Consider the following 20360-nt stretch of genomic DNA (forward strand, 5'->3'; position numbering starts at 1 on the left):
TGAGAGAATTCTAAGGAAAAAAAAATACCTTGCCTTATATTTGCATTACATAAGTATATATTTACCCTATTTAGTCTCCTTGAGAAATATGATATCTGAGATTGATCCTCAAAGAGCTAAAGTATTCTTGCACATAAATATTTGGTAAGCATTTATTTAATGTCTTAATGCCGGTGCTGAAACAATCTTAATTTCTAATCTTAGTTAGAAGATTTGAGCTAGGGTCTCTGAAGATTTCTAGTTTCTGGGAGTCTGTATATTGATAACACATTTTTTTTTGCCAAGTTTTATTCAAAATGTAAAATCTGACTTTTCCTTAATATAGTCAAGTCAGTTATACAGTACTGTTCTTAATGCTGGTAAAACAAGTATGTAATTCCCCCATGAAGTACATGGACAAATGAGTAGCAAATATCAAAAAAATATTTATGGCTCCTGGCTTAGCTACCACCTGAGTGACTTGTCCAACACCACTAGAAAAGTATGTGATTCAATTTGTACCCCCAGATAAATAACAGATTACTAGGTGTTGATGGTGGTTCCTAGAGATTTTTAATATTAAGTCTGTGAAGGCTAATGGTCTACCAGAAATACTTAAACCTGGATTTACATTTACCTTTGTCATATGGATAAGAAAAGACATTGCTAAACAAATGAATTTTGTTGGAAAATTTGCGTGATTTACTATGCTGGAGAGACTAAGGTATTCTTAAGGACTTTAGTACCTGTTTTCAATGGATACCACTAATGCTCAATGATTATGTTCACTAAAAACAGTCCAAGGAGTATGACTAAGAATATTTTGTAAGCAGCTTAAGTTACTCTTTGTGTGTATTGACTTACGTGAATCAATTAAGTTTTCATGTAATTTTTAAAAAATTTATTAGGGTGCGCCAGGTCTTTGTTGCTGCACGTGGGATCTTTTAGTTGGGGCATGCAGGCTTCTTAGTTGCAGCATGCAGACTCTTCAGTTGTGGCACGCTTGAGGGATCTAGTTCCCGGACCAGGGATTGAACCCGGGCACTCTGCATTGTGAGCACGGAGTCTTACCCAGTGGACCACCAGGGAAGTCCCAGTTTTCATGTAATTTTGTTGTTTTTGTAATGGATGCATGAGGTAGCAACAGCCTCCAGGTGTTAGAGGACCAGTTTGGAGAAGTAGTGCCAATGGGAAGTTGCACTCATTTTATGTTCGGTAAATGTTTTCAGTTGTACAAAAAGTCTGAGGAAAAGTCTTGTTTACGTCTCTATTAAAATGAGCATTGTGTAATAATATATATGAAGGCATTTATAAACAGTCACTATCCAGATGTTAGATGATTTCATGATCTGAATTTACATTTCATAAAATATAGAATGATTTTTTTTAATTCAGTATATATTGAGCATTTTGGTGGCTAAGACACAGTTCCTAGCCCCTTTAACTCCAGAGTTTAATTACTACTATGGCTTTAAAATAGAACTAATTATAATACTATGAAAATGTAATTGGTGTTATATGCTGGTGCTTTAATACCATTTATTGTAGCTTTAAATGGTTTTTGCCCCCCAACCTATTTTTTATGGTAGGCATATGGTAAGGAATTGGATCAGATGTTACCTGAGAAAATAATGCATATTCTTGGTTCATTACACCAACTATTTGTAAACCTTTTGGCTTATGCATTAGTTAATATGAAAACCCACAAAACCTAACCAAGTTGTTATTTGAAGTACTTTATCTGTTTTTCTCACATAATTAGTAAAAATGTTGTCTACAGAAAAATTAGCTAATACTGTTAAATTTTAGAACTTAATAAGACACCCTTCTTTTGCTAGGAAACATAACCTCAAAAACTATTAACTTTTTAATTTAAATTTACCTCAAGATTACACATGGTCTTGTCCATAGAAAAGTTTCTATTATGTATTTTCTATGTTAGCAAATTCTAATTGTTTAAGGAAATAATATTGGAAAACTTCATGGCTTAATAATGCAGACCAGGGCTTCCCTGGTGGCTCAGTGGTTGAGAATCTGCCTACCAATGCAGGCGACACGGGTTCGAGCCCTGGTCTGGGAAGATCCCACATGCCACGGAGCAACTAGGCCCATGAGCCACAACTACTGAGCCTGTGCATCTGGAGCTTGTGCTCTGCAACAAGAGAGGCCGCGACAGTGAGAGGCCTGCGCACCGCGTTGAAGAGTGGCCCCCGCTCTCCGCAGCTAGAGAAAGCCCTCGCACAGAAATGAAGACCCAACACAGCCAAAAATAAAGAAAGAAAGAAAGAAAGAAAGAAGCTTTAAAAAAAAAAAAAACTTAGATTGCAAGGATCTTCTTTAAAAAAAAAAAATAATAATAATGCAGACCAAAAAAAAAAAAAAAAAACAATGAAGACAGACTTTACACCCCCAAGCAGTATAGTGTGTACTATATAATTCTGGGATACATTTTCTTCAAGGGAACTAGTTAGTTCAGTATTATATAACTGATAGCTAGATACTCCATTGCTTGTTGAAAGAAGACATTGTTCCCTTTCTCCCTTAGGTCTAACCATGCAGGGGAGAGTTGTTAAATTATGTCCAGATTCTTTTCCCTTGCCATCAGGTGACACCAGCGCAGAAATTTTAAGAGTCCTTAGTGGCATATGTGTGACCCCTACCCCTGCAGTTTCATTATGGTTAATATGAAGGTCATTGCAGAAGAATCGAAAGTGTTTATTTTCTTTGTATCTCATTGTTTTGCCCACTTTCTCCTCTATTTGCGTTCTCATAGTTGAAATAAATGATAACACCTTAAACTGAAAAGCTGAGCTTGAGTCTTGCTTTGTGAGTTTTGTTTTGTCTTGTTTTTAAAGTCTTTTCCCCATAACCCACCCTGTTCATTGAAAGAAAATAATAACCTCCATTTAAACGTAATCTGAAATTCCCGTTCATTATTAAAATAAAAAATGTACATGGTGAGAGTATAAATGAAAAGGTTGAAAGCAAAGCCCTGATGCTTAACTTTGGGTCTGCTCGAGTTTGAGAGTGAATTATCTGCATTTGATTTTTTGTGGAACAGTCGAGAGTAAATGCACTAGAGCAGAGGTCAGCAAACTTTGGCCTACAGGCCACATCTGGCCCACCACCTGTTTTTGTTTGAACTGCTCTCTAGAATTGACTTTTAGAATTTTTAATGGTTGGGGAAAAAAATCAAAAGAAAAATAATATTTTGTGACACATGAAAAATATGGAATTCAGACTTCACTGTTCATAAATAAAGCTTTATTAGGACACATTCGTGCTCATTCATTTTCTTATTGTCTATGGCTGCTTTTGTGCTACAGATGCATAGTTGAGAAGTTGAGGGACCATATGGCCTGTAAAGCCTAAAATGTATACTGTCCGGGTCTTTACAGAAAAAGTTTGTTGACCCCTGCACTAGGGCATGATTCACCACAAAAGTATGTGGATCCATATAGCTAAGAGACCTCTCGCATTTATCCAAAGTTTCTTTAACTTATTACCTTATCTATTTGGACCACAGATGAAAATGTAGAAGTAAGCAAAGAAGGGGCTTTGGTAAAGCTCTGATGCTTTTACTCCTGAGAAGATTTCTTAAGTCTACTCCTTTTTTACTAATAAAAATCTTCTTTCTCTCATTCATAGATTATACAGATTTATTGTAATAAAATAAAAATTGTGATTTTTAATATTTTTAATAGTTACACGATACTTTATAGATGTGTTATATCACTTAACTATTGTGAGACAGTTATGCAGCTTATAATTTCAGGATCTGCAAGCAACACTGCTACAAACATCTTTCTACATAAAACTTTTTTGTATTTAGGTTTTCTTTTTAGGATTGATTTTCAAAGTTGGGGAGACTGGCTCAAGATATACGAACCTGTATATATGCTGGCAAATTGCTTTCCTAAGAAAGGATTGTAACTTTAGAATGTGTTTTTTTGTTTGTTGGAGGTAGTTTCCTTCTTAGAGCTTATTTACTCTTACAAGTCTACCACACTCATCTGAGGCTACAGATTACTACAAATTAAAAGCAACCTAATTAGAAAGGTCAGAAGGGATACTGTATGTTCAAGTCAAGTGATATTTAACCTGGCAAGAAGGCAGGAGGCTGAAATACTAACAGAAGCATACAAGAAACACAAAACATTGAGCACCCCAAGAGTCTAAGGAAGTATCAGTTCTTTCTTGAGTAGTATGTAATGATGGTCTTAATAATAACTAGTTATTTGTTGAACACTTTTTATTGCTCACAAAACACTTTTGGATACATTATCTAGTTTGATCTTCACAGCAGATAAGTAAGATTTAGAGGTTAGACAACGGGCAAAAGTTAAAACTCGAACTCTTATATTCTGAATCAAAATCACATACTATTTGTACTCTATCACATTATCTTAAATATAAAATTTGTCCATTATTTCTTCAGGATTGCAGAATAATGAATCCATTTTAGAACTATTTCCATCCTAAATAATAAGAATCTTATGTTTTTGGCCCTAGTGGAATAATTATCTTAATAAGGACAGTCTGTCTTCAGAGGATACAGATAAATAAGATGTCACATGGGAGGTTTTTTTTTTTTTTAAATAAATTTATTTATTTATTTATTTTTGGATGTGTTGGGTCTTGGTTTCTGTGCAAGGGCTTCCTCCAGTTGCGGCGAGCGGGGGCCGCTCTTCATCGCGGTGCGCGGGCCTCTCACCGTCGCGGCCTCTCCCGTTGCGGAGCACAGGCTCCAGACGCGCAGGCTCAGTAGTTGTGGCTCACGGGCCCAGCCGTTCCGTGGCATGTGGGATCCTCCCGGACCGGGGCACGAACCCGTGTCCCCTGCACTGGCAGGCGGATTTCCAACCACTGCGCCACCAGGAAAGCCCGAGATTTTTTTTTAATGACTGTAATTGGTGTGATCTTTGTATGTTGAGCCCAGATTTCAGGGCTTAATATCATTTAGTGTATGTTCATAAATTGAATTATGAACTCAGAATTATATGGCTGCGTTGTCAAGTTGGTAGGATTTAAATTTGAAGCGTTCTTAAGAAATTAGAACACCTCTTTAGGTGATTGAAAATATCAATACATGATTCCTGATAACATGTCAGCAGTATCTCAAAGCTTTCAAATGATTGGCCATTAGGTTTGGGAAACAGTTGATGGCTTGGAAGAAGTTGAGGCTGTAATGGGATGGGAAATCTAGAAAATACAAGGTCTATAAAATGTAAGTTTTTTTTTTTTTTTTTTTTTTTTTTAAATGTAAGTTTTAAAGAAAGTGAAATCACAAATGTAAATCATCTTAAGAAAAAATATAAAGGACATCGAGTCTAGGGCAATATGGAGACCCTAGGAAGTACTTAAATAGAAAAATAAAATGGACCTTGCCCAAATTTAGGAAATTTTAAAGAAACAAGGGAAATCAAAGATGGTTTGAGCAGACCATACTAGACATTAGAGTGAATTGTGTCATGTGAGATGTAGAACTTTGATTGCGTGACTGAGAAGTGTAGGACACATTTGGACTAAGATTCCTTTACTTATCAGATAATTGGGGGCCCCTCCAAACTATGTATGTATTTATGGATGTACAGTTGTTCCTCGGTATCTGCAGGGCATTGGTTCCAGGTGCCTCCCCAGCCCAATACCAAAATCTGAGGATGTTCACGTTCCTTGTATAAAATGGTGTAGTATTTGCATATAACCTGTGTGCATACTAGGGTATACTTTAAATCATTTCTAGGTTACTTATAATACCTAATACAATGTAAATGTTTTGTAAATAGTTGTAAATACAATGTCAGTGCTATGGATTGATAAATAACTGCCAGCCCTCAGGGAATTTAATTCCCGGCTTTTTGGAACTTTCTGGAATTTTTTTTTTTTTTAATACTTTTGATCCCTGATTGGTGAAACCTGCAGATGTGGAACTCATGGATATAGAGGGCCAACTGTATAATGTTGTGTGATAAGAGTATTTTGATCTCAAACTGGGTTTTGCTTTAAATCACTAGGTGTCATGATGGTATGGCTAGAGATATTTTTTATAGTAGATATTGGTTGTACATGTAAATTGGTTCATCTGCATATGTTATCAAACCCATAATGAAATTTTTTCTTTACATGGGCATATGTGTTTTAAAGAAATTGAGAGGAAAAACTAGTCCTTTGTACTTATGCACGTACTTAGCATTTCTGGTGCTCTTAATTCCTTTCTGATTTGAATTTCCATCTGGTACCCTTTTCCTTTAGCCTAAGAATTTTTTTAAGGGATTTTCTGAGGTGGAAGTCTGTTTAACAAATTTTATTTTCCTTTTATCTAAAAATGTCTTTTAGCCTTTATTCTTGAAGGATATTTCCATCAGATAAAAATTCTAGGTTAGCATTTTTCTTCTTTCAGCCCTCTAAAGTCTGTCCTTTTTATTCTGGTCCCCATTGTTTCTAGTGCAAAGTCAGTGGTCACTCATCATTTTCCCCCTTTTTATAATGTTTTTCCTCTAGCTGCTTTCAGGATTTTCTCTTTGATTTTCAGCACTTTTATTATGATGTGTGTGGATGTGTGGTCTCGTTTTTGTTTTTCCTATTTATCTTGCCTGGGGTTCACTGAGCATCTTGAATCCGTAAATATTGCTTTCATCAAGTTCAGGGGAATTTCTGGCCCATGTTTTTATTAATTGATTGTGGCGTTGGGTCTTCGTTGCTGCGCGCTGGCTTTCTCTAGTTGCAGCAAGCGGGGGCTACTCTTTGTTGCGGTGCGCAGGCTTCTCACTGCGGTGGCTTCTCTCGTTGCGGAGCACGGGCTCTAGGCACACGGGCTTTGGTAGTTGTGGCTTGCAGACTCTAGAGCGCAGGGTCAGGAGCTGTGGTGCACGGGCTTAGCTGCTCCGCGGCGTTTGGGATCTTGCCGGACCAGGGATCGAACCCTTGTCTCCTGCATTGGCAGGCAGATTCCCAACCACTGCACCACCATGGAAGTCCTGTGTTATTTGTAGATTTTTTTGATGACAGCCATTCTGACAGTTGTGAGGTGATATCTCTGTTGTTTTGATTTGCATTTTTCTAATAATTAGTGATGTTGAGCATCTTTTCATGTGCCTGTTAGACATCTGTATTTCTTCTCTGGAAAAATGTCTCTTCCGGTCTTCTGCCCATTTTTTGATTGGGATGTGTGTTTTTTTTGGCTGGGGGTGGGGTTTTTTGTTTTTTTTTAAATTGAGTTGTATCTGCTGTTTATTTTGGATATTAACCCCTTGTCAGTCATATCATTTGCAATTATTTTCTCCCATTCTGTTGGTTGTCTTTTTAGTTTATTGATGATTTCTTTTGCTATGCAAAAGCTTTTAAGTTTAATTAGGTCCCATTTCTTTATTTTTGCTTTTACTTTGTCTTAGGAGACAGATCCAAAAAATATTGCTGCGATTTATGTCAGAAGTGTTCTGCCTATGTTCTCTTCCAAGAGTTTTATGATTTCAAGTCTTACATTTAGGTCTTTAATCCATTTTGAGCTTTTTTTTTATATATGGTATGAGATAATGTTCTCATTGTTTTTTAATACATATAGCTGTCCAGTTTTCCCAGCACCACTTGTTGAAGAGACTGTCTTCTTTCCATGTATACTCTTGCCTCCTTTGTTATGTAGATTAATTGACCATAAGTGCATGGGTTTATTTCTGGGCTCTCTTCTGTTCCATTGATCTATGTGTTTGTGCCATTTCCATGCTGTTTTGATTATTGTAGGGAAAGGAATTATTCTTAAGGAAACCTCTGAATATTATAATTACTCTCACAGCAGATTATATGTTGCTTTGAGGTAGAACTGGATCACCACTTTAAAAAATTTTTTTATCATTGGTATAAGATGTACAAATAATGAAATTCTGAGAAATTTTGAGAAATCTTAAAGAAGTAGTGCAAAGTAATAATTTTGCAATAGGAATTACAGCATTTTTTTTAAAAGAAGATAACTGGAGATTTCCCTGGAGGTCCAGTGGTTAAGACTCCACGCTTCCACGGCAGGGGGCAGGCATCCAATCCCTAGTCCAGGAACTAAGATCCCACATGCGGCGCAGCATGGCCAAAAAAAAAAAAAAAAAAAGGTAACTGTATTTTAGTACGTGAGCTCACTTTTTCTGTTCTTTACTTTCCATCTTTTCTTTTGCGCAGGAAACTAGTAGGGGTTTCTTTTGGCACACAGAATAATCCAAGAACCGTTGACCCCAGGTTTCCCACTAATTTTAGTGTAGATTGCTATGGTGCTCTATTTAGGAAAACCTGTCTTTATAGAGAAACGGATTCTTGTCCATCTCAGCTCATGCTATAACATCAGTAATAGCAGCAATGTAATATAAAAATAGTTGATGCAGTCTGTTGTTCAAATTTTTCTTTCTACTAATGTTTCTTTTTGTTATTCAACAGGTTTGATCTGTGGATGAAATGAATCATGATTTTCAAGCTCTTGCATTAGAATCTCGGGGAATGGGAGAGGTAAATATTTACGAATACTAAGAATGTATACCTCACTTTGATTATTTGAGCCATTGAGACTTGTTTTTTAACCATAAATCTCCTTGAAAATAGTGGTTATATCTTCCAAATGATGTGGGCTTTTGAAATCTATAGTTGTGGGATTTTCAGCTTTTTTTTTTTAACTTTTAGCAGTAATTTTAGTGAGGTTATTTGTGTCTAGTTGATTTGATTGACCTGATTAGATAATGTCTTCTATTTTGGTAATGGACCATAATCACTTTGATCAGAAAAGAGCCTTCCTTGATCTTTGTCCTGCTGTTTTATATATGTATGCTATGTTTGCTTTAGCCACACTTAATTGTTCACTGTTCTTTCTTACAAAAATTTCTCCTTGTTCATTGTTTGCTTAATAAACTTCTAATCCTCTGCAGGACTCTACTGAAAAAGACTCTTAATTGTCCCATTGATATCTGCAGTAAAATTAATTACTTCCTCATCTGACTTCTCATGGATCTTTGTACATACTTTTATTATATTACTGGTTACAGTTTATTTGTTTTATATTAGTCTCCTCTGTAGATTGTTAGCTTTGAATGACTAGGGCACAGTGGGCACTCTAAAATTTTGGCTTTTATCAGTCCTGTTAATCTATGATTTTCATTGGGGCATCCCATTTAACCTCACCATTACATAATTTAAGACATCAAAAATACTTAGTTTTCCATATACTTAATGAATATTTAGAAAACTTTAATTGATTATGAAAACCCTTGCCGTCACATTTTTGTTTTGTCATGTTCTGTAGTACTAACATAGTGTGGACTTTGATAATAGAAAATAACCATGAACAGACCTAAGATGTGTAATTAACCGCTTGCTCCTGGAGATTATTTTACTTTGGTAGACCTTCATGAGACTCACTCCATCCAATGCTGTGCTCTTCAGATGCAGAAAAAGAGTCCAGTCACTCTTCTGGGCCACAAGAGGGCACCCTGCAGCTAGCTAACCCTCCCCTTCTTCAGAACAGCGTTTTCCAAAGAGTTTGTCATTTTCAGAGGACTGATTTAAGGGTGAGTTAAGGTGCTTAAGCATAAGTATTGCCAAAGTAAACTTGTTAGTCCAGCGCTTAAGGTAAAACTCTGGGCCCTAAGAAAATTTGAGAGAGGGAATAATTTTTTAGCTAAAAAAGAACCTTGCGGCTTCACTGTGCTGCAGTGGCGGCTTAGGTATTATTTACACTATGGGTGAATAAGAAGCAGCAGTTGAAAAGGGCTTTTGTTTTTTTCCCTGTTACTTGTTTTCTTTGGTCTTTAGAAAGCAGAATAACATATCTTAAAAGCAGGTTTGAACAGTGCTTCAGCCTAGTCTGTGACAAACTTGAACTTGATTTTCTTAAAGACCAGACAAAGTCACACCCTTACCTTGATTCTGTTTAGACCCCACGACACTTTACTTTGCAGATCTACATTGTGTATGTATTTACAAATTGGCTCTTTTTTTCTCCCTTTTTAAGTAGTATTTGACAAACCCAAAGACATGTTGGCAGTTTTAAAAATAAATGTCATGATCAGAAACAGTAGTTGAGAGAGTTTAGGTATTTGGGGGGTGGAGGGAGGGGTATTTGAGGTTTCTGGAGAAGAGACGCTGGTTTTAATAGCATGTTAAATGATCTAAGCTTAAATCTAGGCTTTTCTTAATGGAAATGTCAGATATGCAGAGTAAAAATGGCTAGGGTTAGGCTGTCTGGTTGTTGGCAGGTAGCAGCAGGTCAGTGCTTCTGTGACCTTCATCTATTAAAAATGTATTTTTAAATAAGCTGTTACTCACTAATTAAGTTTTTTTCTTAACAGTTTACCAACTAATTCTGTTACCTCTAAGAGATAGCTAAGAAACCTATTGAGGTTTCTGTCTCTGGGTTCTCTCTCCCACAAGCCTTTCTATCTTTCCTCATCTCGCAGGCAGCAGGGAACCTTCTGGGATTTCCTTCTTTGCCTGTCTCTCTCTCACCAGTCTTCTCCTCCTTTCCTGACAGGTGAGGTTTTTTGTTTTATCCCAGAATTCATTCATTTTAATAACCTAAAAGCAGCCTTGAGTTTCTGGCTCTTGAGTTTTCTAAAATTGCTTGTTTATTTTTTTTAATGTGACATCCTTTTCTAATATATTGCCCTATCTTGACTTTTTCTTTAAAAATAAAGCTTTACTTATTATGTCTTAAGTTGCTGTAAATCTATAATGTACAAAGCACTGCATTACATACAGGGTTATTTTCAAATGTACTGGGTTATGTACATCATGATAACTTTTACTGACTCATCATCAGAAGGGCGGTTTCTTCTAGTTGTTCATCCAGAATAGGAGCAGATTTGTATTCATCCATTCATAAACTCATCCTTTCCAATTTTTTCCATAGCACATTTTTGTCAAAAGGCCTAACAGTTTGTGTTATGTCACATGGCTTAAAAAGAGCAAAGCTAACCCATAGGCAGTTGAACTCAGCTTCATTAGTGTGGTTTTTTAAACCCGCACTGCAGAGACACATGCCTATTTATTTTTATATATGAAAATTAAACAGGAACTTTGTGTGTGTGTGTGTGTGTGTGTGTGTGTATGGAAAAAGAGGCTCCTGGCTGAAATTCTTTAGGGAACCCAGAATTTAACTTTAAATCACTGAGTTAATGTGTTTTGGGGGAGTATTTTCATAGCTTAGTATGATAAAGCTCCCTCCTTTCTTTTCTGACACAGTAATATTTAAAGAAAACATTAGAGAAAATTTCTGTACTAAGATCCCAGGTAGTATGGTGAAGTGGAAAATGTACTGGAGAGAAGAGTAAGGAGACTTCTGTTTTCTCTCAGATCTATCACTAGTGCTATATATTTCTCTCAGATCTATCACTAGTGCTATAACACTAGTGATCTATCACTAGTGCTGTATCACTAGTGAGAAAGACTGACTTCTTTGAAGGTAGTAATAAGAATAGCCTTTTGTATGAATCACATATATCTCCCAAATGCTCTAGCTCTGATCTGAGCTGTTAGGGATAACTGGAATGGAAACCAGCTGTTTTAAATAGCTGATTATCGTTAATGTCTGTAAATCCCTATCTTAGACATTCTATCACAAACTTTATCCACTCTCATGAATTCCCACATTATATAGTCTGAATATCCTGATAACATCTTGAACTGTTTTATTTTTTTCATTATGGCTAGTCGTGGCCTAATAACTGAATATTTTTAGAAATATTGATGAGTTAGACTATGATTGGAAAGAACCATCTTCTGTGGTAGTTAAGTGTAAAGAAAATGGGCTTTAGAATTAAACAGTCATGGTTTCAGCTCCTAATGCTGCCACTTACTAGCTATATATGTAATCTTACATGTAATCTTGGATAGTTTATTTAACCTCTGATTCTTTTTCCTTATGCAAAATGTGACTTTATTAGGCAGCTGTTTTTTATTGATGTAAGTAGTGGTTTCATGATCCCCCTAGGATACTCAAACTAAAAAAGAAGGCAAACAGCTATAGACAAGATTTTTGTAATGAATACTCTTATAATCATTTAAAATAATCAGCCAGTTAAATGTTGCTGGTCAGCGTGTTACTCATGTTTTAGAATATTAAAGGATTCATACTTTTCGTAGTGAAGATACGTAATATGTATGTTTGTCACGTGCTAGATGCTGTTCTAAGTAGTTTACTTATATTATTTCATTATTGCCTCATAGAAAACTCTATAACAGTAGCTTTATTATTATCCTTACTTTACAGATGAAGAAACTGAGGCTCAGAACAGTTACTTAACTGGCCCAATACCAAGTAAACAGTGCTTGAAGAGCAGTTTGAACTCTTGAGTGCCTTGACTATTTACAGTACTGCTTCCCATTGGAAGTGATGACATCTAATAATATTTGCTGCTGATATTAAGGGATATTGGGGATGTAGAAGATTCGGGGAAGTAGTATGATTTGAAAACATTAAGTATTGATATCTTTCATTAACGGAAAAGATTAAAGTCTGGAAAAGCACCATTCTGGAGTTCCCTTGTGGCTGTTGTTTTCTACACACTTGGTTATTAGCATCTATGCCTGCCTATCTTTTATGAACTTCCATTGTAAATAGAGTCACCTTACATCCTAATTTGCCCAGACTGTCCAGATACGTGTTTTCGTGGCATAATTGTTAATAGCACTCCCTTTCTCAAACGTGTCCCAGTTTGGATGTTATATGAACACTATAATGTAGACATAGAGCCTTCAAGTTCTTTTAATTCTTAGGATTATATTAATTTGCTTGGCTTGGTGATTTTACATAACAATTTGTATTAGAAAAATCTGAAGTGTAAGTGCACCTCATAGTATAAATTCTAGCAGGAATTTTAATAATTATTTATTTTGTGGTAGTATACTATGGTGTTGACTGATTTCTTTGGAGATGGAAAAGGGCAAGCCATAAGTGCCTCTTGAAGGAAAGAACTAATAAAATGGTGGATAGTGGAGGGATGAATTTGTATGTCCACCCAGTGATTTCTGAGTTGGAAGGATGGAGGAGTAGGCTGACAAGAAATACTGAGTTGCTTGACCTTGGTTTAGAGCTTTTGTGAATTAGGGAACTAATATGAAACAGTATTGGATAATATGTTTTACAGATCTTCAAGATCTCTTAGCCCTTGTTTTTGTGCTCTCCCATTTCTACTATAGTAAAAGAGTCTCCAGGGGCAAAACACTACTTTTATTGCTATTCCAACCTTTGTACCACTTAATCTTTTCTTTTCATTTCTTTTCTTTTTAACTGTTCTATCCTGGATATCCTGAATTGTTGCCTTCCCCTATATTTAGTCCATTTTACCTTAATTCTTGGTCACAAGCCAGTAGTTTCTCTAAAAATATTTGAAATCAGTGTCTGTACTGTCACAGCTGTTTCTAGAATGGTGATAAGGGCCTTTGTTAGGAAAAGTGTTAATTTTATTAACTACTAAATTGTTTGCCAGTCCGTGATAACTTATAAATGTTTGCAAAATGAAGAGACATTCATAGCCCAGTGCCTGGCAGAAAGTAAGCACACTGGGTAAGTGCTTGACATAGACTCCCCCCCGCCCCCAGTTTTACAGTTTCGGTGTCAAAGCAGTGATCTATGAACTACTACTGTACTACATGGACTCTTATCCCGAAAGACTGGAATAGGCTCCTCAAAAAGATTCTATTATCTCTCTTACCTCAGAAGATTAGTTTGTTTCAGCCACTTCTATGTCTGTAATAAATGCTTCTACTAAGTTGTTGTAACTTCATTTCTGATTTCTTATTTGTTATCCTTATTTTGCTGTTAAAACATTTTTCTTTATGAAGTATAGGATAAAAGCATTATTTGCTCAGGAGCCATTTCCTTCTGCCTGAAATGGCTTATTTATACAGTACTTTAAAGGGATTAACTTGGGTTTTACTATGAATAAATGTTCAATTATTTAAATATATCAAGTTCAGTGTTTTAGTACTGTATTATCAGATTTACATTTTGTTTGAATATTTTCATGAAACTTTTATAGTGAGATTTTTAAAAATCGCAGCAACAGAGGTTGTATTTTACCGGGATCTTTATTAGAGCAGATTATTGTTTTAAATGTCTATACTTTAGGGAATTCCCTGGTGGTCCAGTGGTTAAGGCTCCTCCCTTCCACTGCAGGGGCACAAGTTCGATCCCTGGTCATGGAACTAGGATCCCTCAAGCCATGCAGCGTGGCCAAAATAAATAAATAAAATCTTTGAAAATAATAAAAATAAGTAAATAAAATGTCTATACTTTAAATACAAATCGTTTGCAGCTCAGGAAGGTCCTAACATGCAAAAAGTTTTCTTTCCTAAAATAGCAGTAAAATTAATAATATTTAGTTTAGCAAAAGATCCTAGGGATATATGCCCAAATTGAATTTTCCCTCCTCCCTCCGAAGCCGCTTATCCTGTTTTTTTTCTGTTTTGGTCAGTAGTATCATTTACCTCATTACCCACATTTTAAACTTTTATTCTTTTTATCAACCTCCCCTTATTTTTTTTTTTAATATTTATTTGTTTGTTTATTTGGCTGTGTCGGGTCTTAGTTGCAGCATGCAGGATCTACGTTGCAGCGTGCGGGACTTTTTAGTTGCGGCATGCAAACTCTTAGTTGCGGCATGTGGGATCTAGTTCCCTGACCGGGGATCGAACCCAGGCCCCTTGCATTGGGATCTTGGAGCTGTAGCTGCTGGACCACCAGGGGAGTCCCAGACCTCCCCTTATTTTTATTCATATCCTGTTGACTCTCCTGAATGTTTCTGAAATCCATTTTATTTTCTCAGTTCTTTCTGCCAGTACCTTGTTTCAGTTCTTGTCGTCTTGGCTCTGTTGTAATTCTCCTTAATGATTTCTTTGCCTCTAGTCTAGAATATCCATTATTCTTAGAACTTACAACTTGAATTGTTTTCTGAAACACAGTGTCACTCTTGCCATCCTCTCTTGAGTCCCTGTTGCTTCAATGTAATATACTATTGGTATTTCTTTAGCATGTCTTTGAGGTTCCTCATAGTCTGCCTAGATAGCTTTAACAACATCAGCTTCCCACATCTGTTCCTCCATCTCACACCCTATTCTACAAACTGTGCATTTTCTCAAGTTGTGCCTCTGTTCATAATTTCTTGTGTCCTCCCCACCTTCCATTCACACTTTAAACCTCCAACACACATACAGTCTTATCTCTCAGACCCAATTCAGGTTTCACTAAGTTCATTTTATTATGGTTGGTTTATATTTGTGAGCTCTCTGAAGATAAGGTCACCAGGCCCTTAAGGAGGCAAACACAGGTAATTTAGTGTGATAAGTGTAGTAATAGAAGTATATACAGGTTTGATTATGAGGACCTAATTATGGGCTGAGAGGGATGGGTGTCTTACAGATGCTTATTTAAATGTCAAATGCATGTTTTAGAAACCAGTCTGTTCTTTTCAAACAAACATATCCTCAGTTTGCCTCCTCTGAGTGTCAGGAAAGGTAGAGAGGGGAGACCTGGATGAACGTTAAAGTCTCATTAGGAATTGGCCAAATGTACATTTTGAATCATCATTGAATGGTTACATCAACACAATTTTTATACACTTGTGTATGTTACAGTATAGGATAGGGCACAGGGCTTTGACATTGTTACCTCAAAAAGTATTTAAGGGTCTTTTCTATGTGTCTCTTCTGCCATCCCATAGCTTCCTGATTTGGGATCAATAGATTGTTAGTATTGAGGACCTAGGAAGAATTGTGTAGTTCACCTCCATTACATTGTGAAGTAAGAATGAAAATTTTCTATCATTGAAGCTGTAGGATAGGAGGTGATCCAAGGGCAATACTTGGAAGTAAAGGAAAAATTTTAATCATTTGTTTAGATATTTTTATTGTATTACTGTATTAAGAAATTTAGTCTTTTGAAAAAAATTATAAAAAATATCACATGACAGTAAAACCATTTGAAAAATGTAGAAAAGTCTGAAGTCGACTTTTCAGGTCTAGAATTATTAGAGCCAGTATCTAAGCATAAGTGGGGAGTTATTGTTAACTGGACAAATTAAGAAATAGGTCATCTGAATTTTCATTAGCATTGAAAACTAACTTGTGCCTGTTGGTGGTAAGTTTACTTTCCTCTATGTTTTAGCTCTTTGTAATTAGAATAAAATTTAAATACAATATTTTTTTCCCTTCCAAATAGCTTTTGCCTACCAAAAAATTTTGGGAACCTGATGATTCAACAAAAGATGGACAAAAAGGCATATTTCTTGGAGATGATGAATGGAGAGAGACTGCATGGGGAACTTCTCGTAAGTTATTGGTGTATGTGTGAGAGTTCTGAATTTGTTGAATACTTGAATTTTCTTTTAACCCTGCCCCCCAGACAGTATTTGGAGAAACTTTGCAGTATCTGTGAGGATTTCATATATCCTTATAATGCACATTTTCGTATGTAAAGTAACTCATATCTAATGGTCCACTTATTGATTAGGAATGTCTGTCACAATAAGATTTTATTAAGAAGTTTTATTTGAGGTTAAACTCTGATTATAAAATTCTGAATTTCAATTAAAATAGAGGACACATTAACCATAGGAATTTTTAAGCTTGAATTGTATTAATGGACAGTGACTGATTTATTTAATTGCAGCTCAGTCAAGCTTTATTAGACGTCAGCCACACCCACAAAGGAAGTAAACCCCCTTAGTAAGGTAGAATTCCCAGAAAGGGAGCAGACTTTGAATGTTTTTGATATCCGTAAGTAGTGAAGAGAGACATAGGTCCAAGAAACTCTTAAGGGAAAAGGAACTGGGGTGTAAGGAGTATAACTCACAAGGGTGACAGTATTTATTGGTAAATTAAAGAGCATAGTTATATTCTTAAAATAGTACTGATTATATTTTTAAATGTTTCTGACTAGTAAAATTTGAGATATACACATGGAACTTTGAACATGTATTTTACAAATAAGTTTCCCTTTGTAACTAAGTTTAATGCAGCTTACTAAAGCTATACAAAATGATCAAAGTAATATAAAAACAAATTTCTGGATGATAATTATCAACTTAACCTTATATTTTGGGTGTAAATTGCCAGGTACTTTTTTATTCTCCAAATTATTAAAAAGATTTTTAATTCCTATATAGTCTTAAATTTTGTTTTTAAGGGGTAAAATAATTTTTTTAAGTTAGGAAAAGCTGGAAAATTTTAGTGATTAATACTGTTTTATAGTCAAAACTGAAAAAGATTGAAAACTTTGCTAACTACTAAATTAGACTAAAATACTGGGAATTTTCTTTGATTTCAAACAATATGTAATATAATATGCCAGGTTTGGAGAATACAAAGATAAGTGAGATATATGATCCCCATCCTCAAGGAATTTTTTTTTCTGGATTTGTATTAACCTATATAGATTGCACTCATAAGGACTAGGATACATTTTTCCCACAAAAGGCACTTTCTTTGCTAAAATAATGTGCTTGAAAACTTGGTTGATAGACGTGTTTGGTTTTTTATTTTGAAAGTTGAATGGTTAATTGCTCTATTTACCAGAACCAAAATTTTTTAAAGCATTCCAAAGCAAAACATCTTGAGCACAACATGGTAATGAGAGATATTTTCAAGATGGATGGTGGGGAAATATCTTTGGTATGTTATATTTGGAGGACAACTAGTACCAGCAATAAAACATTTAAGCAACTGTTTATATATTCCTGATGTATCTTTTTAGTGTCAAGTTCATAATTTTAGTTAATTCCTTGTACCACTCCCTCTTCCAACTTAACTTTTTTAGTTGTACGGATAAAATTTTGAAGATGAGTATTAGTCTTTACCAGGAGAAATGAGAAAAATAGAAATGAATGGATTATTGTGTTTACTGAACAAACATTTATTGAATGCCAAGCATGTACAAATACGAATAACACATTCCTTGTCCTAAAAGAATTGTCATTCTAGGATTCTTTCCATGACTACAGGAGATTTTATCATACACATATTTCCTTCTCAGCTGAACTGAGTTACTTGTAATTGTTAATTTCGTTGTCTTCTCCTGCACTTTTAGGCCTTAGAGAAACCAGGATGTTCAAACTGAAATGCTCTTTCCACTCCCATTTTCACCTGTTTTTTGTTCTCTACTCTTCATATCACTTCTTTGGGATTCACTCTAAGACTGGGAAGAATTGATAGATGCCCTTTCTTTCTGTTCCCCATAGTATCCTGGGTTATTTTTATTGAAGTGCTTTTACTCTATTATGATTGCCTCTTGTTACACCTATAGTCTCTTTTGAAGTCAGGGACTGTTTGTTCTTGGATTCCCCATACATAGCACAGTGCCCAGCATAGGAGAGACAGTAAATCAACATTTAAACTGTGAATGAATGGGTGAATGACTGAATGAAAAAATATAATGACTAATCTCATGGATAAAGGTACTGACATGGAAGTGTTTTAATATGGTTTAACAAAAGTACCAGTCATTTAAAAATTACTGCAGTTAATAAAATGATGAGTGAGTATACCTCTATGATAGTTCAACCCTTTGAGGATGATGCCTAGTATTTAGTGTGGTACGTGTTCACATATGAGCCAGATATAAATTGTGGCTTATTGGTTCCTTTTTAAAATTTTTTTCTGCAAATCTGTGTGACTCTTCCTCAAATGTTTTATTATGTTTGTATCTTCTTTGCTTTCAAATCTTAAGTATTGCTTTTTCTTTTTGTCACAAAAATATGTAGAAAATGTATTCATACCATATGGATGAATTTTTTGTTAAAAATAAATGGAAAACTTTTAGACTAGAAGGTGTTTTTTAAAAAATCTTAAGGGATACTTAATTTTTTATACCAAGAATAGAAAATTCTGTGATATTACTGGTTTTTCTAAACTTAGTCATTTGTGTTTATAGCAGTACAGCCGTGTGTTCTGAATCTGTCCAGTACGTAACTGTGAGCTTGAGAAGTGCCTCTGCCAGTTTAGAAGTTACTTTTATTTCAGGTTTTATCTCTAAAGTTTTTTGTTCTGAATTGTTTAGAACTTTTTAATAAGATGCTTACAGGCAGTGGAGATGTCAAGTTAGTTTCTATCTCCATTGAACTTTGGGTTTGACTGTTCTTCACATAGGCTTTTACCTGCTTTTTAGCAAATGGCTTTCTTAATCTGTATTCTCAAGAAATGTGCCCAGGTCAGTGAGTCTCAACAGACTCTAGATCTTTTTATAAGGATTACAGTAATATTCAAAATAAAACAATATGCTGATTTTTCTTACTTTAGTATATTAATTCATGTAAATACTTTTTGTTAGCTTAAAAGTACGAATGTGTAATTGTGTTCTTTCTTCCAAACAGACCATTCAATGTCCCAGCCTATTATGGTACAGAGAAGATCTGGACAGGGTTTTCATGGAAACAGTGAAGTAAATGCAATATTGTCTCCGCGATCAGAAAGTGGAGGCCTTGGTGTGAGCATGGTAGAATATGTATTAAGTTCTTCTCCTGCTGATAAATTGGATTCTCGATTTAGGAAGGGAACTTTTGTAAGTATTTTGAGTAAAGAAAGGTTTTTAAATTGCTTGATTGTTATTTGGTTGTCCTTAAGCCAGTTTCTTTTTCTGGCCCTTCCTAGAACTAAAGGAAATTTCATAGCTATTGGTGCTCTTGTTTTCTTGTCTTGGCCACTTGAAATACATGAAATGGTAGAACCACTGGGAATATTTCTAATCTTAACCATGTTACCAAAAAAACCCATATTAATTAAAAAACAAAATTTGTAAGATTAAAATTGCATATTCATGATAGTACTTGATATGAAAGTAAAAAAACAAAATCATCTGTGCATTAAGTAGAATTTTTATCTGATTTGTGGTGTTACTGCTTTTCCAGCACCGCTATAGTTAAGGTTGCCTTAGCCCTTCTGTTATAAATCACTGGTTTGTACTCAATTTTTTTGGCCTTTTATAAATTAGTTGACTACGAAATTAAAATAAGATTCAATGTTTTTATTGTTTACATGCACTATAGTATAGTTTTAGGTCACCTCATGGTGCCTTTTTTTGTGTTCTATTAAATATTCAGAATCAAACAGACTCTTTTTCCTCAGGGCACTAGAGATGCTGAAACAGATGGACCTGAGAAAGGAGATCAAAAAGGCAAGGCTTCTCCATTTGAGGAGGACCAAAACAGAGATCTTAAACAAGGAGATGATGATGATTCTAAAATAAATGGCAGAGGTTTGCCAAATGGAATGGATGCCGATTGCAAAGATTTTAAGTAAGATTTTAACTTTCTCAAGAAGAAAAGCATATCTCTTCAGGGATTATTGCTACTAGCTGATGTGACTGATGTAGACATTTTTCCAATTTTGGTTTTTTTATTTCCCTTTGTACCTTGTATTAATCT

General features: G+C 35.3%; 1 protein-coding gene across 11 annotated transcripts in view; it reads left to right on the top strand.

Annotated features, from left to right (window-relative positions):
- PUM2 (pumilio RNA binding family member 2) overlaps positions 1-20360 on the top strand; it is a 92423-nt gene that overhangs the window by 12631 nt on the left and 59432 nt on the right. For 5 of the 11 annotated variants that reach the window (XM_082358493.1, XM_082358492.1, XM_082358494.1 and 2 more), the window contains exons 2-5: positions 8395-8463; positions 16163-16271; positions 19311-19498; positions 20062-20231. In XM_082358493.1, coding sequence (XP_082214619.1) covers positions 8413-8463; positions 16163-16271; positions 19311-19498; positions 20062-20231 — 518 coding nt within the window. In that variant the 5' untranslated portion in view covers positions 8395-8412. Of the gene's footprint in view, positions 1-8394; positions 8464-9372; positions 9516-10420; positions 10478-16162; positions 16272-19310; positions 19499-20061; positions 20232-20360 lie in introns of those variants that run through there. The other 6 variants (XM_082358491.1, XM_082358496.1, XM_082358497.1 and 3 more) reach the window with 3 other exon arrangements.

This window comes from Balaenoptera borealis (genome assembly GCF_965194805.1).
Source record: "Balaenoptera borealis genome assembly, chromosome: 15".
NCBI classification, from domain to species: Eukaryota; Metazoa; Chordata; class Mammalia; order Artiodactyla; family Balaenopteridae; genus Balaenoptera; species Balaenoptera borealis.